The sequence below is a fragment of the Acaromyces ingoldii genome, assembly GCF_003144295.1.
Source record: "Acaromyces ingoldii strain MCA 4198 unplaced genomic scaffold FA10scaffold_5, whole genome shotgun sequence".
Taxonomy (NCBI): Eukaryota; Fungi; Basidiomycota; class Exobasidiomycetes; order Exobasidiales; family Cryptobasidiaceae; genus Acaromyces; species Acaromyces ingoldii.
The window spans coordinates 147031-160477 of NW_020290251.1; the positions used below are offsets into that span (position 1 = coordinate 147031).

General features: G+C 57.2%; 4 protein-coding genes across 4 annotated transcripts; 2 read left to right on the forward strand and 2 right to left on the reverse strand.

Moving 5' to 3' along the window:
* Positions 1 to 185: 185 nt before the first annotated feature.
* Positions 186 to 6474, forward strand: FA10DRAFT_254076 (hypothetical protein). Its single transcript, XM_025519717.1, has 2 exons — positions 186 to 1934; positions 2022 to 6474. Exons 1-2 carry the CDS (start codon positions 579 to 581, stop codon positions 6303 to 6305), a joined length of 5640 nt encoding a protein of 1879 aa, XP_025375290.1. The 5' UTR covers positions 186 to 578; the 3' UTR covers positions 6306 to 6474.
* FA10DRAFT_243403 (DUF572-domain-containing protein) lies at positions 6441 to 7666 on the reverse strand. Its single transcript, XM_025519307.1, has 2 exons — positions 7591 to 7666; positions 6441 to 7518 (listed from the first exon to the last, which is right to left on the reverse strand). The coding sequence occupies exons 1-2, from the start codon at positions 7628 to 7630 to the stop codon at positions 6545 to 6547; spliced, it is 1014 nt and encodes a 337-aa protein (XP_025375291.1). The 5' UTR covers positions 7631 to 7666; the 3' UTR covers positions 6441 to 6544.
* A 421-nt stretch (positions 7667 to 8087) lies between these two features.
* On the forward strand, positions 8088 to 9048 carry FA10DRAFT_233011 (hypothetical protein; the record flags this gene model as incomplete). The annotated part of the gene is made up of 5 exons (XM_025518930.1): positions 8088 to 8373; positions 8437 to 8549; positions 8598 to 8681; positions 8749 to 8870; positions 8931 to 9048. 5 exons carry the CDS (start codon positions 8088 to 8090, stop codon positions 9046 to 9048), a joined length of 723 nt encoding a protein of 240 aa, XP_025375292.1.
* Positions 9049 to 11295: 2247 nt separating this feature from the next.
* Positions 11296 to 12486, reverse strand: FA10DRAFT_232892 (hypothetical protein; the record flags this gene model as incomplete). Its single annotated transcript, XM_025518924.1, has 4 exons — positions 11296 to 11749; positions 11813 to 12098; positions 12158 to 12215; positions 12280 to 12486. 4 exons carry the CDS (start codon positions 12484 to 12486, stop codon positions 11296 to 11298), a joined length of 1005 nt encoding a protein of 334 aa, XP_025375293.1.
* Between the last annotated feature and the right edge of the window lie 961 nt (positions 12487 to 13447).

Below are 13447 nucleotides of genomic sequence, written 5' to 3' on the forward strand. Positions count from 1 at the left end.
CGCTCTGCTCTATCGGGAGCCATCGTCGAGAGAGACGGATCGTCTCCGGCGAGGGGGAGTCCAACACCGAAAATCATCCTGTTCTTTCTTTTTGCTGCCAACGCGCGCGTCTGTCTCTATCTCTCCGCTTCTCCGAAATATTTAATACATTTAGGGGTCCAGCTGCTTTATGCACGCGCCAATAGACGAAAAAGAAAGCTCGCTCGGCCCGCCGCGCCACCGCGCGCTCGATCCCCTGCATCAATCTCAGCATCACCCAGCCAGCTGCTGGTGGGCTACTCGTGCGACCTCGACTTCGCGTCCGCCACACGAGACGTTGCAGTGACCGCTGGAGCGCGCTGCATCCCCAGCTCGCCACAACATAAGCCCTTTTCGGAGCCAACGTCGCTGCTGGACCCCCTCGCTGCTGTGCATTGCTGCTGCTTGCTCCACGCTGCTCCTTTTCGGCCTCCGCCGTTGGTCCATTCAGGCCTGTCCCTCGAGCGCGGCGCGGGGTTATGACATTGTCCTTTGAGCAGCTCGAAACCAGCTAGTCACGATACCCGGCACAGGCTCTGTGCAGCTGAACCTATTCTGCAATGGCGTCGACTTCAGCTTCGGTCCTCGACGCCCTGAACGTACCAGGGTACAGCATCTACCATGCCGAGCCACACCGCTTCTCCCTTCTCGACGTCAGGATCTCGGCAACTACCACGGCCACGGAGGCGCAGAGATCGGCTGGGGACCCGTCTTCATCGTCGTCGAACGTGTGCAGCGGCCCAACTGCTTCTTCCACTGCTATCGCTCCGTCCTCCTCCTCTTTCTCTTCGATACAACAACAGCAACAACAACAACAACAACAACAACAACCACAGCCGAGAGTATGTCCGCCGGCATGGAAGGACCCCAGCCAGGGCAGCCGCGGCCTAGGTCGCCTCCGTCCGCGATCGGCAGAGATCGGTGCAAGGGCAAAGGAGGCTCTGCTCGAGCTTGGAAGAGCAGCCAAGGACAAGAAGACGACCTCGCAGGTGTTCAAGGCGGTCGATGCCCCGCTTGAGCACAGCCAGGAGGAGCCTCGGCTGGCTCCACCGCCGGTGTCTTCGAGCGAGATGGCTCCCACCCTCGCATCGGTGCGCCACGTCTTTTCGCTCAAACCGCCCGCGATAAAGGCGAGTACCAGCAACCTGTCCATTACAGCCAAGAAGGAGGAGAGGCGAGGCGAGGAGCAGCAGCGATGGACCAAGGTTTCGCGAATCATGCCTGTGTTTGTGTGCGACGAAGAGCCAAGGCTGGGGAGCGCCCCTTCGGCTTCGAGCAGCTTCGGTGCTGCGCAAAGGGCGGGCACCTTCAGTGCAGACCTCGGCCCACCGGGCCACGCCGCTTCAGATGACCTCACTGACAGCGATCAAGACGAGGCCACAGTCGATGTGGATGCTGGTGAGGTGGGCGCACGTGTGGCCCTCGACCCCTCGCGTCTGCTGCTACAGGTCGAGCCTCCATCTGCTCTGCAATCGAGCGGGGTTGATGTCGAGCATCAGATCAAGGTTCATGCCCGGCTGAGCATCGCGAACGAGGCCCTGGAGACATTGACAGACGGCTCACCCCAGGCACGCCGCCGCCGTCTTTCGAGCTCCCACGCGCCTGCTGGTCCTCGCGAGCTTCGGGCCTCTTTGACGCCATCCAACTCCGCCCCTCAACCCAGCTCGAGAGTCGTCTTTGTTTCTGCGCCCTCGTCTCGCAAGCTTCTAGATGCGCTCAACGCAACGACGTGCAAGGGCCAACGGGGAGGCTACGTCGGTCCTCTCGCCTCGCCCCAGGCTGCCAAGCTCGAAGGGATCGGCTTCGCCACCATCGTAGAGGCGTACGACCGAGGAGGGGAGGGGCACCTCGAATGGATCTGGTCTGACCTGAGCAGGGAGGCGTCAGCGAACGGAGTGCAGAAATGCGCCTGCGCCGTGAGTACACGGGCATCCGATGATCTTGATAATCAACGCCCAGAAGACAGGCTGCTCACCCTTCACCCTCCTCCCTGCTGCATCTAGTTTGTCGAGCTAGACGAGCAGGTCAAGCAGCCAAAGATTCTGGCTTCGTTTGCCTTTGTCGTCAGCATGCCCGCCGTTGCGCGAAAGTCGTCCAATGTCCGATCGCCCAGGATAAAGACCCGCTCAGAGCTTGTCGCTACAAGCCGTGGTCTCGGTCTCGAGGTGGAAGGTGCCAGCGAGGCGGAAATACGTTCAGATGGCTCCCGACGTGATCAGGTCACAATTGTTGTCACCGACAATCCAAGCAGAGCGACCCCTGGCCGATCGAGCTCCTACAATGGTTACCCACAGTCGCCGAGAGCGGGCACCGCTCGTCCGGTCCATGTCAATGTCAACCACGTCGAAATCTCGCTCGAGGATGCGACTGAGGACTCGCCTGTACTGCGAGCCGCTGTTCAGAACCTCGACCGAAGAACAGCTTCGCTCAAGAAAGCCGGCAAAGCCATCTTGAAAACCGCCACAGATGTTCGCAGTCACATGCTCGCCCTTCAGGCTGCCGAAGCTGCCTTGGACCACCACATGGACGACCTAGCGGGCCTCATGCCCGATACTGTTGGCATGCTCTCTCGAGAGGTGCACAAAGAGGCGCGAAGACGAAACATGCGCTTCCGTCAGCAGGAGCTTGACGTCATGGATCGCTACGTCGTCGCGCCCATTCAGGTCCTCGTCGAAATGTGCAGGGCGGCTCAGGACCACAGCAAAGCATTCGAGGCCGAGAGCAAAGCCTACTACTCGGCCACGCAAAAGTGGCTATCCAGCAGGGCATCGACTGCCGGAAGTATTGCCGCGGTCGAGAGCGGTGAGCAACTCGACAAGGCGTCGCAGAAGCAGGAACGGATGGACGAGAAGCAAAAGATACGGCAAGCTCGCTTCGACCTCGCCCGGCTCGACGTCTTCCGATCGGCCAATGCGCTCCATGGCGGCGAGGCTGAGCTCGAGCTTGCTCAGCAGATGCTCTTGCTCTGTCGATGGCATGCCAACTTCCCCGGCTCGAACTGGGGACAGAAGTGGCCCACGGAGGAAGCTCAGTCGATGCTCAAAGGCTTTGAGGTTGGCACCAGACTCGAAGAGGCAAAGGTCAAGGAGCGCGTTGAGCGCATCAGAGAGCACGAGGAGTCCCTCGAGGCGAGGTTGTGGTCTTCGCAGGACGGTAGAGGCGACGCCGAAATGAGTGCTGCAGCAGGGTCGTGGGACCTCGTAAGCCCTCGCTCAGCAGACGGAGAGCCCGCTCGTCAGCCTGGTCATCGCATAAAGACAATCCTGAGCTCCATTGGCAGGGGCACGTCCACAGTTGCGGCTTCCAATACCAGCCCCGGGCCAGCATCCACCCTGGTCGCTTCGGTGACCAACGACAGCATCGACACCGCGGAGGAGGCAAGCGCAGTAGACTCGCCTACCAAGGGTGGAGCTGGGCAGAGGGTGCGCAGAAAGATATCTCTCAAGATGCAGCCTCTATCCAACCCTTCGGTAGCCATGTCGAGCCCTGTCTTCAATAAGATCCAGCAACGATTCAGGCCAGGTCATCAGGGTACGATGGGAGAGGCTAGCCAAGCTTCTCCTGAAGACCCGAGGATTGCTCCTCTGCTCAGGATGGAGAATGGGAACAATGACGCAAAGAGACCACGGGTCAGCTCGATGGTTCCCTCAACCAGCAGTCCGCCCCTTCAGCAGCCCAGCGAACCTGAGTCCGGTCAGCGACCAGCCGTGTCGAGGCGTAGCCTGTCCTTCTCCGCCAGTGGATCGTCGAGTCCCAAGCTGATGAATGGTTCCTACTTTGACCTGCTCGCCAACATGATCTCTACATCGCCTCCCAACGCAGCAACAACAGCGACGACGAACCGGCACTCTTCTGGCCCAATGTCACGATCGTCGAGCGACAGTCAGCACCTACAGCCATTGGCTCTTAATCCTGCGATGAAGAAGGCCGCTCTGTCGCCTGTCGACTTGAACCGTCCAGGGGCTAGACCCAAGCAGGCGTCCGGGCGGAAGAAGGAAGGGATCCTCTGGGCAATGAGCAAGCCTATCATGATGGGAGGAGGCACGGCAGATGTGCCAAGGGGAATCAACAGATCATCGCACTGGCGAGAGTGCTGGGTCGTCCTGTCAGGTTCTGGCCATCTGGGCGAATACGCAGAGTGGCGGGACCCAAAGGTCCTCGAACCAAGTCAACCCCTGATCGATTTACGGTTTGCGACTGTGAGAGAGGCCCGTGGCGTGGAGAGACGCTTCGCCTTCGAGGTCATCACGCGTGAGTCGAGGCGCTTCTTCCAGGCGCCAGACGAAGCGACAATGAAGGAATGGATCGCCGCCATTTCAATGGCCATCGAGAGCCTCATCAATGGCACCAGCTCGGTGCGGCAGATCGAAAAGGTGGCGAGAGGAAGTCCGAATCCGGACGGCGAGTTTGGTGCCTTCAGAGGAGCTTCCAATGGCAAACCTGTGAATGGCGATTCGGTCGATGCGCTGGGCCAACATCGAGCCTTTAGCCAAAGCCTGACGGATCTTTCGAGTGCCTCAAGCGGTGGACCGGTACGCTTGTTTGCCAAGGGCGTCGAAGGCGTGCGAGCCTCAAAGAGGGACAGTCGGACCAACACCAATCTCACTTCAGCCCACCTGGCTACGTTGAGCGAGGGAAGGGGATCGGCACCCTCGCCCACCAAGCCTTGGCTCCACGGTTCGTCCAATCACGAGCGGGGCATCTCTAACAAGACTCCAGTCTCGGGCTACGTCAACGCCGACAGCCAACCCGACCTCTTCGCCTGCTCTTCTGCGGCCATGTCCCCCAACGTCTCTTCATCCAACAACTCGTACCGACACCTTCGTAACCTGGGCTCGGACGCGACCGAGGAGCAATCGCCGTCAAGCGAAGTAGGCTTTGATTACGATCGCAAGATCGAGGCCATGATTCAAAGCTCTTACGGAGGGTCCTCCGGTGGTGCGACGCAAGGCTTGGGATTGACGTCGGCTTCATATTTGTCGGCTCACAAGCGCTCTTCCACCATGACGAGCTCCGAGTCTTCATCAAGCGGCTTCCAGTTCCGAACCCGGGAGAGCCGAGCGGCGGAGATTGCCCGACTAGCCCACCTGTCGAGCAATGCGTCGTGCGCCGACTGTGGCCAGCCGGACCCGCGTTGGTCGAGCTGGATGCTCCACAACCAGCCCTGCTGCATCTTCATCTGCATCACGTGCTCGGGTATCCACCGCGGCCTGGGCGTGCAGATCAGCAAAGTCAAGTCAGTCGATCTCGACGACTGGACAGAAGAGCAGATCCAGTCCGCGAGACTCTGGGGAAACGAAAGGGCAAATCGTGTCTATGAGGCGCTCAAGCCGAAGGGCATCGGCACTGGACCGACGAGAGACAAGAATTACTGGACTGAGAAATATGTCAAACGCAGTTGGTATCAAGAGGAAGACGAGACAGACGGCGGAGAAGTCCTAGACGGGGACGACGACGATGACGATGACGATGACGATGATGGCTACGAGGAACATGAGATTACCTTGACGCCAACGGAGACAGGCCAACGCAAGGACTTTTCTCGGCCAACGTCTTCGACAACGCCGATTGGTATCCCTAGTCAGTCAGACGAAAGGTCGCCGCGAGTCCAGGTCGGTTCGTTACAGCCACCGCATGCAAGTCCCCCTTCTTGGCCATCGCCCCTCAGCGCCAGTTCAGACCAGGTGTCGCCTCGTCTTGCCGTCTCGCCTAGCCCAAGCTTCCAGGAGCGAATGGGCGTCCGCTTACCGTATCGTCAAGCACCAAATTCTCCGCCGCAGCCTCTTGCTGGCACTTCGTCGTCACGTAGCCCCTCGATGCCTACTTCTGCTTCTGCTCCTTTTGTTACGATGCTCGATGCGCCGCGACACGGTTGGGCAAGCGGCGCAAGCTCAAATTCGTCCTCCAACGGGCTGCGATCCCCACCTCACTCTCCCATCACCAACGCAACCTCTCCTCCCGTCTCTTCCTCGGCCCGTCAGCCGAGTCCGAGGTCGACCAGGCCTTCGACTCTGGAGTCATCGCCCCCTCCGCGCAGCAAGCGACTGTCTCTGCCCAGTCCATCCTTTTCCTCCACCTTCCGAAAGGCGAGCGATTCAGCCTCGTCCACCTCTGCGAGACCCAACAAGCCACGGATGAGCAGCTCTTCGCGCTCGTCGTCGACCTCTTCCTCGACGTCAGTCAGCTTCGGCCTTGTCTTCCCGTCAAAGGACGAGCAGGCCCGACAGGCTGCCTCTTTCGGGATTGTCTCCGTCGACATTCCGACGCTCTCGCCAGTGGAACAATAAAGAGCGAAGAATCATCTCTGTTTGTATGATACCAATATCCTCTCTTTTCTCTTATGGTCGCTTCATGCGACCTTCCGTAGTGCTTGTTTGTATGCAGATCCACACCAATACCGTTCCTCAATTTCTTACCCTGGCCTGCTTTCTTACTATCAATTGACCAATGTTACACTACTGATATTGCTTGGGATGTGATGGAGAGCGCAAGAGTACAAATACATGTAGAGGTGTGCTTCAGTGCCCTACGTTTTCTTGCGTACGAGGCCAAAGGCGTTTGCCTTTTTCTTCTTGGACGCTGACGAGGGTCCAAGCCCAGCTTTCACCTTGGAAGCTATTGCAGAGGATGAGGTGGATGCGGCTGCTGCAGGCATCAAGTGAGCCCGAGCCCGTTCGGAGAGGAGTGTGGTGACGTCTGGCTCGTCGTCTGCCTCTTCGTCGGACCGCGCTCGTTTGATCGTAAGAGGCTTCGCAGAAGGTCCGCGAAACTCGACAGCGGGCGATCCGTGGGCTCCTTCTTGCTCCGACTTTGGCGCCTGTTCCGCGTCAGAGGTCGATGTCTCAGCGGCAGCGAGATCCCTTCCAAAATGTTTACGAACGAGGATCTCGTCCTCTTCCTCTTGCCTCATCCTCTCGAGCTCCTCTGGGCTCGGCCCCTTCAGCAAGTCCCTCTCTCTCTTCTTCGCTTCCAGCCTCGCTAGAACCTCGTCGGTGTCGCCCACACGCTCGTTTCTCGCGTTCCTCGTCCTGATGTCTTGCAAGGCGTCCATGATCTCCATTTCCCGCTTGGACTCCTCCATGCGCTTCTCGAGCGCCTTCATTGGGTCCTCGTCGTCATCGCCATCCACATCGATGCCATCCTCCTTCAACAAATGGGCCAATGGATCCCCATCATCGCCCTCCTCTGCCTCCTCCTTCGCCTCTCTCCACGGTTCAAAGTTCCTCGAGACGCCATGCTCGACCGTGTAGTCCGCATTCCGGGGATCCGTCTTGAACGTAATCTCCGCCGAGCACTGGGGACACTTGATGTAGAAGCGAAAGATCTTGATGCCGTAGTAGCTTTCTCCTTGCACCACCTCCTTGCGGCCGTTGAACTTCTTTCCGGCGTACACGTATTCGCCGCAGGTGTTGCAGCGCATGCTGAAAGGCGCCATCAGACGAATCACCTCCTGTCGGTCCTTTGGCACTTTGCGCCGAGGGACCTTAGACGGGTCGAAGTCTGCTCGTGAGAAGGGAAGTCAGCAGGGCAATTCAGAGCGAGGGGGAGAGGAGAAGATCAAGGTAGACGCACCTGGTGGAAAGTACTTGTTTAGCACCTTTCGCTCCGACATCTTGGCGGCGTAGCTTTGCTGGTGGTGTTTAACGACGAGGGAGGAAAGTGGCGAGCAAGCCGTGCCCAGAAGCTCAGTGATGGAGATTTACACGTGATATTTCGCGTCGGGCAAAAATTGGGTTGAGCGTTCGGCGCTGAGCTCTTTGAGACCAACACGAAACAGCGAAAGAGGGCCATACGGGCATGCAGGTCGGTTGATGAATGCCGCAGCGCTTCATTCAGGTGCACTGATTGGCCAGTACGAGTCACAAGGGACAACGGAGTTCTTGGAGTGTGGAGCACAGCAGCAAGAGGAGGGACAGAATCTGGTCCAGCTGCGCAGCGGTCACAACTCCTCAAGCCTGCCATTCGGCGGAGAGGGAGAGGCCGTGAAGCTGGCAGAGCAGCATCCAGGCAACGGGCAACCGATCTACACCAGTCAACAACTAGACTTTCAGTCTTTCGAAACGCACGCGATGGAAACAGGGAAGCCCCGCCATTCGCTCGGAGAAGGATATGTACACACGAAGGGCGAGGTCGAAGAACAGCAAAAGGCTGATGCGAAAGTGGCCCTCTTGGCTTCCTCAACCAATCACGGCAGCAGCAACAGTAACCAGCGAAAGGACACGTACGGATTCTATCCTGCGTCGTCCATCAGCGACCCAGGTGCAGATGGAGCGAGACAAATTGCCCTCTTGCAGTCTGCTCTGAGTAAGAGGCTGGGGCCCGAGTACATCTCAACAAGAAGCGGGCCGTCTGGGGGTAAGTGCCTTTGACGATCTTAATCGTCGTTTCACAGCCTCACAACTAATGACACTGTGCCAGGGGGAAAGCTCTTTTACCTTGAAGGATGGAAGGTGATCGACTTGGCAAACGAGGTTTTTGGCTTCAATGGATGGTGCTCGAGCGTCATGAAGCTCGACATTGACTTTGTGAGCGTGGCGGATTCCATTTCGTAATCGAGAAGCTCACTTCCACTCGCTCAGATGGACGAGCTTCCTAACAATCGCTTCAATGTCGGTGTCACGAGCGTCGTCCGTATTACACTTCGCGACGGCACCTTCCATGAGGTATATATGCGCTTGATTCGCAATGGCTGCAGCACCTGAGTTGACCCTGGACCATCTTGCATCGTAGGACGTCGGATATGGAAGCTCAGAAAATTCACCGAAGAAAAGCCAGGCTCTTGAAAAGGCCAAGAAGGAGGCCGTGACCGATGCTCTCAAGCGCGCAATGCGCACATTCGGACGCTTGCTTGGGTGAGGAGCTGAACTAGGATCAATCTCCTTGAAGGATTTGCTGATCCATTAAGATGACAGAAATTGTGTCTACGACAAGAAGTTTGTCGAGAAAGCCTCCAAGATGAGAGCAAATCCTGTGAGCCCAAGTCCAGACGTCATAACGCATTGGTGGTTGACATCCACCTCCTTCTACTAGCCACAGTACGATACCAGTGACCTCAAGAGGGCACCACAATCTCCACCATCTTGTTCGGCCGGAACCAACGTAAGGGAACAACAGAGCATGTCTGGAGCCTCTCGTCCCAACCTCTCAGCGTCTCGATCGGTGCCGACGACTACACCGGCGAGTGCGCACCATCCCGCCGGATACACTTCAGATCAGACATCTCCTTCCAAAAATCCCCCTGCGGATACCACTAATCAACCTAATACTGTACATCCTCTTCGCGAGCTGGACCAGACAGCCGCTGCAGCGACACCAGCATCGAAAGACGAGGACGTCCTTTCGACTTCGGCTGTGGACCTTGAGAAGCGCAGAAGGCTGGCGGCAGCCAACAAACAGAAGGAGGTTCTACTGCAGAGAAAGAAAGAAGAGCAGGATAGAAGAAAGGTCAAGGCGGTAGAGGAGCGCGAGAAACGAGAGCAGCACGAGCGCAAGGCATACGTACAGCGCTTGGAAGAGCAGAAGAGACTGATGGAGGTGGAGCTCGCCAACCTACACAATTCGCAGCCTGATCGACAAACAATGGGACCGCCTCTGCAGAGGCCTATGGCCGCGTCACGCTTACCCCAAGCCAAACAGATGCTCTCCGACGAGGGCATGCCGCGAGCTCAAGCGCAATCTCGCCTAGACACGATGATCGAAGCCAGACCCCAGACAGCTCAGCTCTTTGGCGAGCTTGATGATAGTGAAATGCTTGCGATCAAGGATGAAGATCTCAATCTCGAAGGCACCTTTCTTCCAAGCGACTCTTTTAGCGACCTCGGCGACTTCGACACCACTGAGGCAGAGGCGGAATCTATGGCAATCGACTTTGATGTCGAAGAGGCGCTCGTCGCTCGTGATATTTCGCCCGACGAGAATCTGTACGACGACAGTGGCGTATGCTTCCCAGGAGAGAAAGAGGGGTTGAATCCTGGGAAAGGCGCTCTTGGAAACGCGGACGCTAATGGGTACGAGGCGCGAAGATATCAGCATATTCAGCACCATCCTCAAGCACAGCGCGACCAGTTCATACCACCTGTCCAGCCCCAGAAGCCAGAAATTGAGAGACCCCGCAGCAAGGGGCGCTTCATGAATCCAGACGAAGCGGACGACAGTACTGTGAGTGTTTCTGTCGTCCGACTTGAGGTCGCAAGACTGACATTGGGTCCCTCCAGCACACTGAATCACAGCTGCAAGAACGTCGCGAGCGTGCTTCGCCCGTTGCGAAGAGACCATCTTGGCAACAGCCAACCTCTCGACATGCTGAGAAGGCTGGCTACGATGTTCGTGCCGTGTCATTGGCTTCTCATGCTAGCATGCAAACAGCGCAAATTCGAAACTTCGCAGAATCTTCTCCTAACAAGATCGACATGGCTCTTGCAACAGGCTTTGTCGGCGGCGCTCGTAAACAGAGTGTGAAAGCCTCTGTCAGCCCGACCACCTCGCACAGCAACGTCGTCAGAGGAAAGTCCACCGTGCACGGGTACACAACTCCAGACGTCAAGCCCAAGTCGCACCAAAATTTGGCGGTGAGAAGCTCGTCGAGAATCAGTGTAAATGGGGACTCGGGAACCTCGCCGAGTTCGACGCTGTCGTCCTCACCTCGTCTGCGCGACCGTGGATCCACGTCGTCATCGGTGGGAGCGGCAGCAGCGAAGAGAGGCTGGGACTCTGCAGATGGTGGTGGTAAGGTTGGCTCCAGCCCCGAGACGAAGAAGTCAAAGATGAATAGCAAGGCTGGCAACAGCATCAATAGCAACAGCTTCTCAAGGACTAGGTAGATGCACGGCAATTTGACAGCAAATCTCGCTACCGTCATGTACTGTACAATATCAAGGTCTCACTGCTGAAGAACATCAACACCTCTTCGCGGTCTACATTTCCGTTCCTATACCTTAGCTTCCTTCACTTGTCTGTCACCGACAAACAGCTAGATGATAAATCTACCCGAATTTCAATCAATCTATCAGTCGTATCGAGCTTTGGTAATGGGGAAAACACTTGATTGGAGAAGATAGACACTGTTACATGGCCGCCCAGGCCGAGAGACGATACAAGATGGGTAGAGACTGAGCCAATTTAGTAATGAAGAAAGTGGTGAAGAAACGAAGAGAAAGGTCGTCGTATGTTTGTTTATTTATGAGGTTTCCGAAGGATTTAACCTGGGCGGCCGTGCAACTTTGAAGTGCGAGAACGACGAGTTCTCAAACCGCCTAGGCAGACAGGAGGTTGGTGCGCCTAGACAGCCGCCGTGGCAGGCTCAGCAGTGGCTTTCGCCGCCTTGCCCTTCTTTCCGCCGGCGCTAGCTTTGGCGCCACCTTCGGTGTTGGCGGAGGGAGCACCCTCGATGACCTCTTCCCACGTCTTCTCTTTGACGTCCTTGACGGTGCGCTGGTGGCTGCGCTGGACATTCTCGGCAGCAGCCAGCGTCTCGTCATACTCCTTGGACTGTTCAGCGTTACCCTGAGAGCTGAGGATCTTCCGGAGAACCTCGGCATTCTTCTTGAACCAGAAGGCAGGGGGCAAGATGCGGAGGTACGACTCGTGCGAGGCCACCATGGCCTGATGACGAATCGTAGGCTTCTCACCGTCGTCTCGGCGGGTCGACTGCTTGGTGCCGGGCTGGACGACATCCTTGCGCTCGGCGTGCAGCCGGATAAGGCCGGGCTGGAGCGTCATGACGAGATAGAGGCTGTGGGTGACCCTGGCGCGTCAGTTGAGGGCGATCTCTTCGATTATAAGTGAAGTGACTCACATGTTCTCCATAGGCTCCAAGACGTCGAGAGCCACGTTTGGCTCCTTGTTGATGTCTTCACTGTCGGCGCCGTCGATCTTGACGCGCCAGACCCAGGGGTCGTTGAGTTCGTATGTTGGTGCATTCTCCTTCTTCTTGGAGATCCTCGAGGTCTTCTTCTTCTTCGCGCCTTCTTCGCCATCGGCGGCGCCCTCGTCGGCTCCAGCGGCAGGAGCATCGTCACCGCCAGCGGTCTTGCCGGATCGGTTGAAATCGATGAACTTCTTGGGGACTCTGATGTAGATGGCTAAAGCTTCCATGTCAGCGCCTCTCAGTCAGGGGTAGAACATAATCGTAAACACTCACAGCCATCCTCGGTGAATGAGCCCGGAGGGGCGTTCTTCTTGAGCACAAAGAGCTCCGTCTAATGGCGGTGTGAAGCCATGTCAGCTTGGCTGTAGCACCCGGCTTTCGAGCAGAGGACTCACCCTAGCGCCATCGGCGTTGGACCAGCCGTTGCTTTCGAGCTTCTGTCGCTGCTCGAGGATCCATGGCTTTGCACGCTCCCACGCATCCCGGGTCCACGGCTTGGTGATGTGCGTGAGGTTGACGAGCTTCGCCGTCGCGTCGACGGTCGCGTCGGACGAGTCAAAGTAGATGCCGCCGGGAGAGGGCTGTAGGGAGTCGAAATCCATCGGTCAGCTCTCACACAATCAGTGGATAGGGAGTAAGAGGTGGGAAGGGGATGGAACAGACGGCTGATGGATGGATGGATGGACGGATGGGTGGTGATGGGGAGCAGGAAGTGATGACTCACGGCCTTCTTTTCCTTGGGGGCAGAAGCGGCAGTCGAATCGTCCTGCTGCTTCTTGTCCTTCTTTGCCATCTTGAAAACTATTCTCTGGGTTGCTCAAAGCGAAGTGGGTGGGTCAATCGTAGGGTGGTGGAAGGGGAGAAAGGGGGATGGGATCCTAACGGGGGGATTATATAGCAGACTGTATGGGCTCGCTGGCCGGGCGTGGTGGGAGGGTGCGCATGGGCCAACTTAGGCAGCCAATGCGTTGAATTGAGTTCAGCCCAAGTGGGGACCATCAGCACTGGAACGGTCAAAAGCCTCGCCCGGACGGAGGAAAATAAAACGAGACAGCTTCTGTACCCAGACCATTACTACTACTACTGCTTCTCTCGATTCCCTGCAATAGTGGGCGCCGCTTGCAGAGTACTAGTCGGCAAAGGGAAGGCATTGATCTGGCTAGCTCACACGATGAGACTGGCTTTCTTTTTCAATATCAGCACAGACCATCCATCCATCCATGATAGATATCGATAGATAATCAAGCCATCGCAAGCTAAGGTAAAAGCCATAACGAAGTACTACACTACTACCCTACAGTAGTCAGTGGGGGCTATCTCGCCGAGAGAGATCTGGACCCACTTGATGCGAGGCAGGCAGGCCAGAAGGCGGACCATGGATTCCGGGAACTGCTTTGGGCTATTTTTCAGTGGGTCTCTCTCCCCTTGTCTCTCGCTCGACGGGCCGGGCAAAAGTGGCACGGGCCACCAGCGCGCTCTCATGCCCCCTTCCCTGCTTTCCTCTTGTCAAAAGGCAGGACCGCAAACGGAACAGCCTCTGGGCGTGGATGTACCTGCCACGCC

Coding starts and splice junctions, on each gene's coding strand:
- FA10DRAFT_254076 (XM_025519717.1), top strand. CDS start 579: ATGGCGTCGACTTCAGCTTCGGTCCTCGACGCCCTGAACGTACCAGGG. Junction 1,935..2,021: donor TGCAGAAATGCGCCTGCGCC/GTGAGTACACGG, acceptor TGCTGCATCTAG/TTTGTCGAGCTAGACGAGCA.
- FA10DRAFT_243403 (XM_025519307.1), bottom strand. CDS start 7,630: ATGTCGGAGCGAAAGGTGCTAAACAAGTACTTTCCACCAG. Junction 7,519..7,590: donor AAACAAGTACTTTCCACCAG/GTGCGTCTACCT, acceptor TCTCACGAGCAG/ACTTCGACCCGTCTAAGGTC.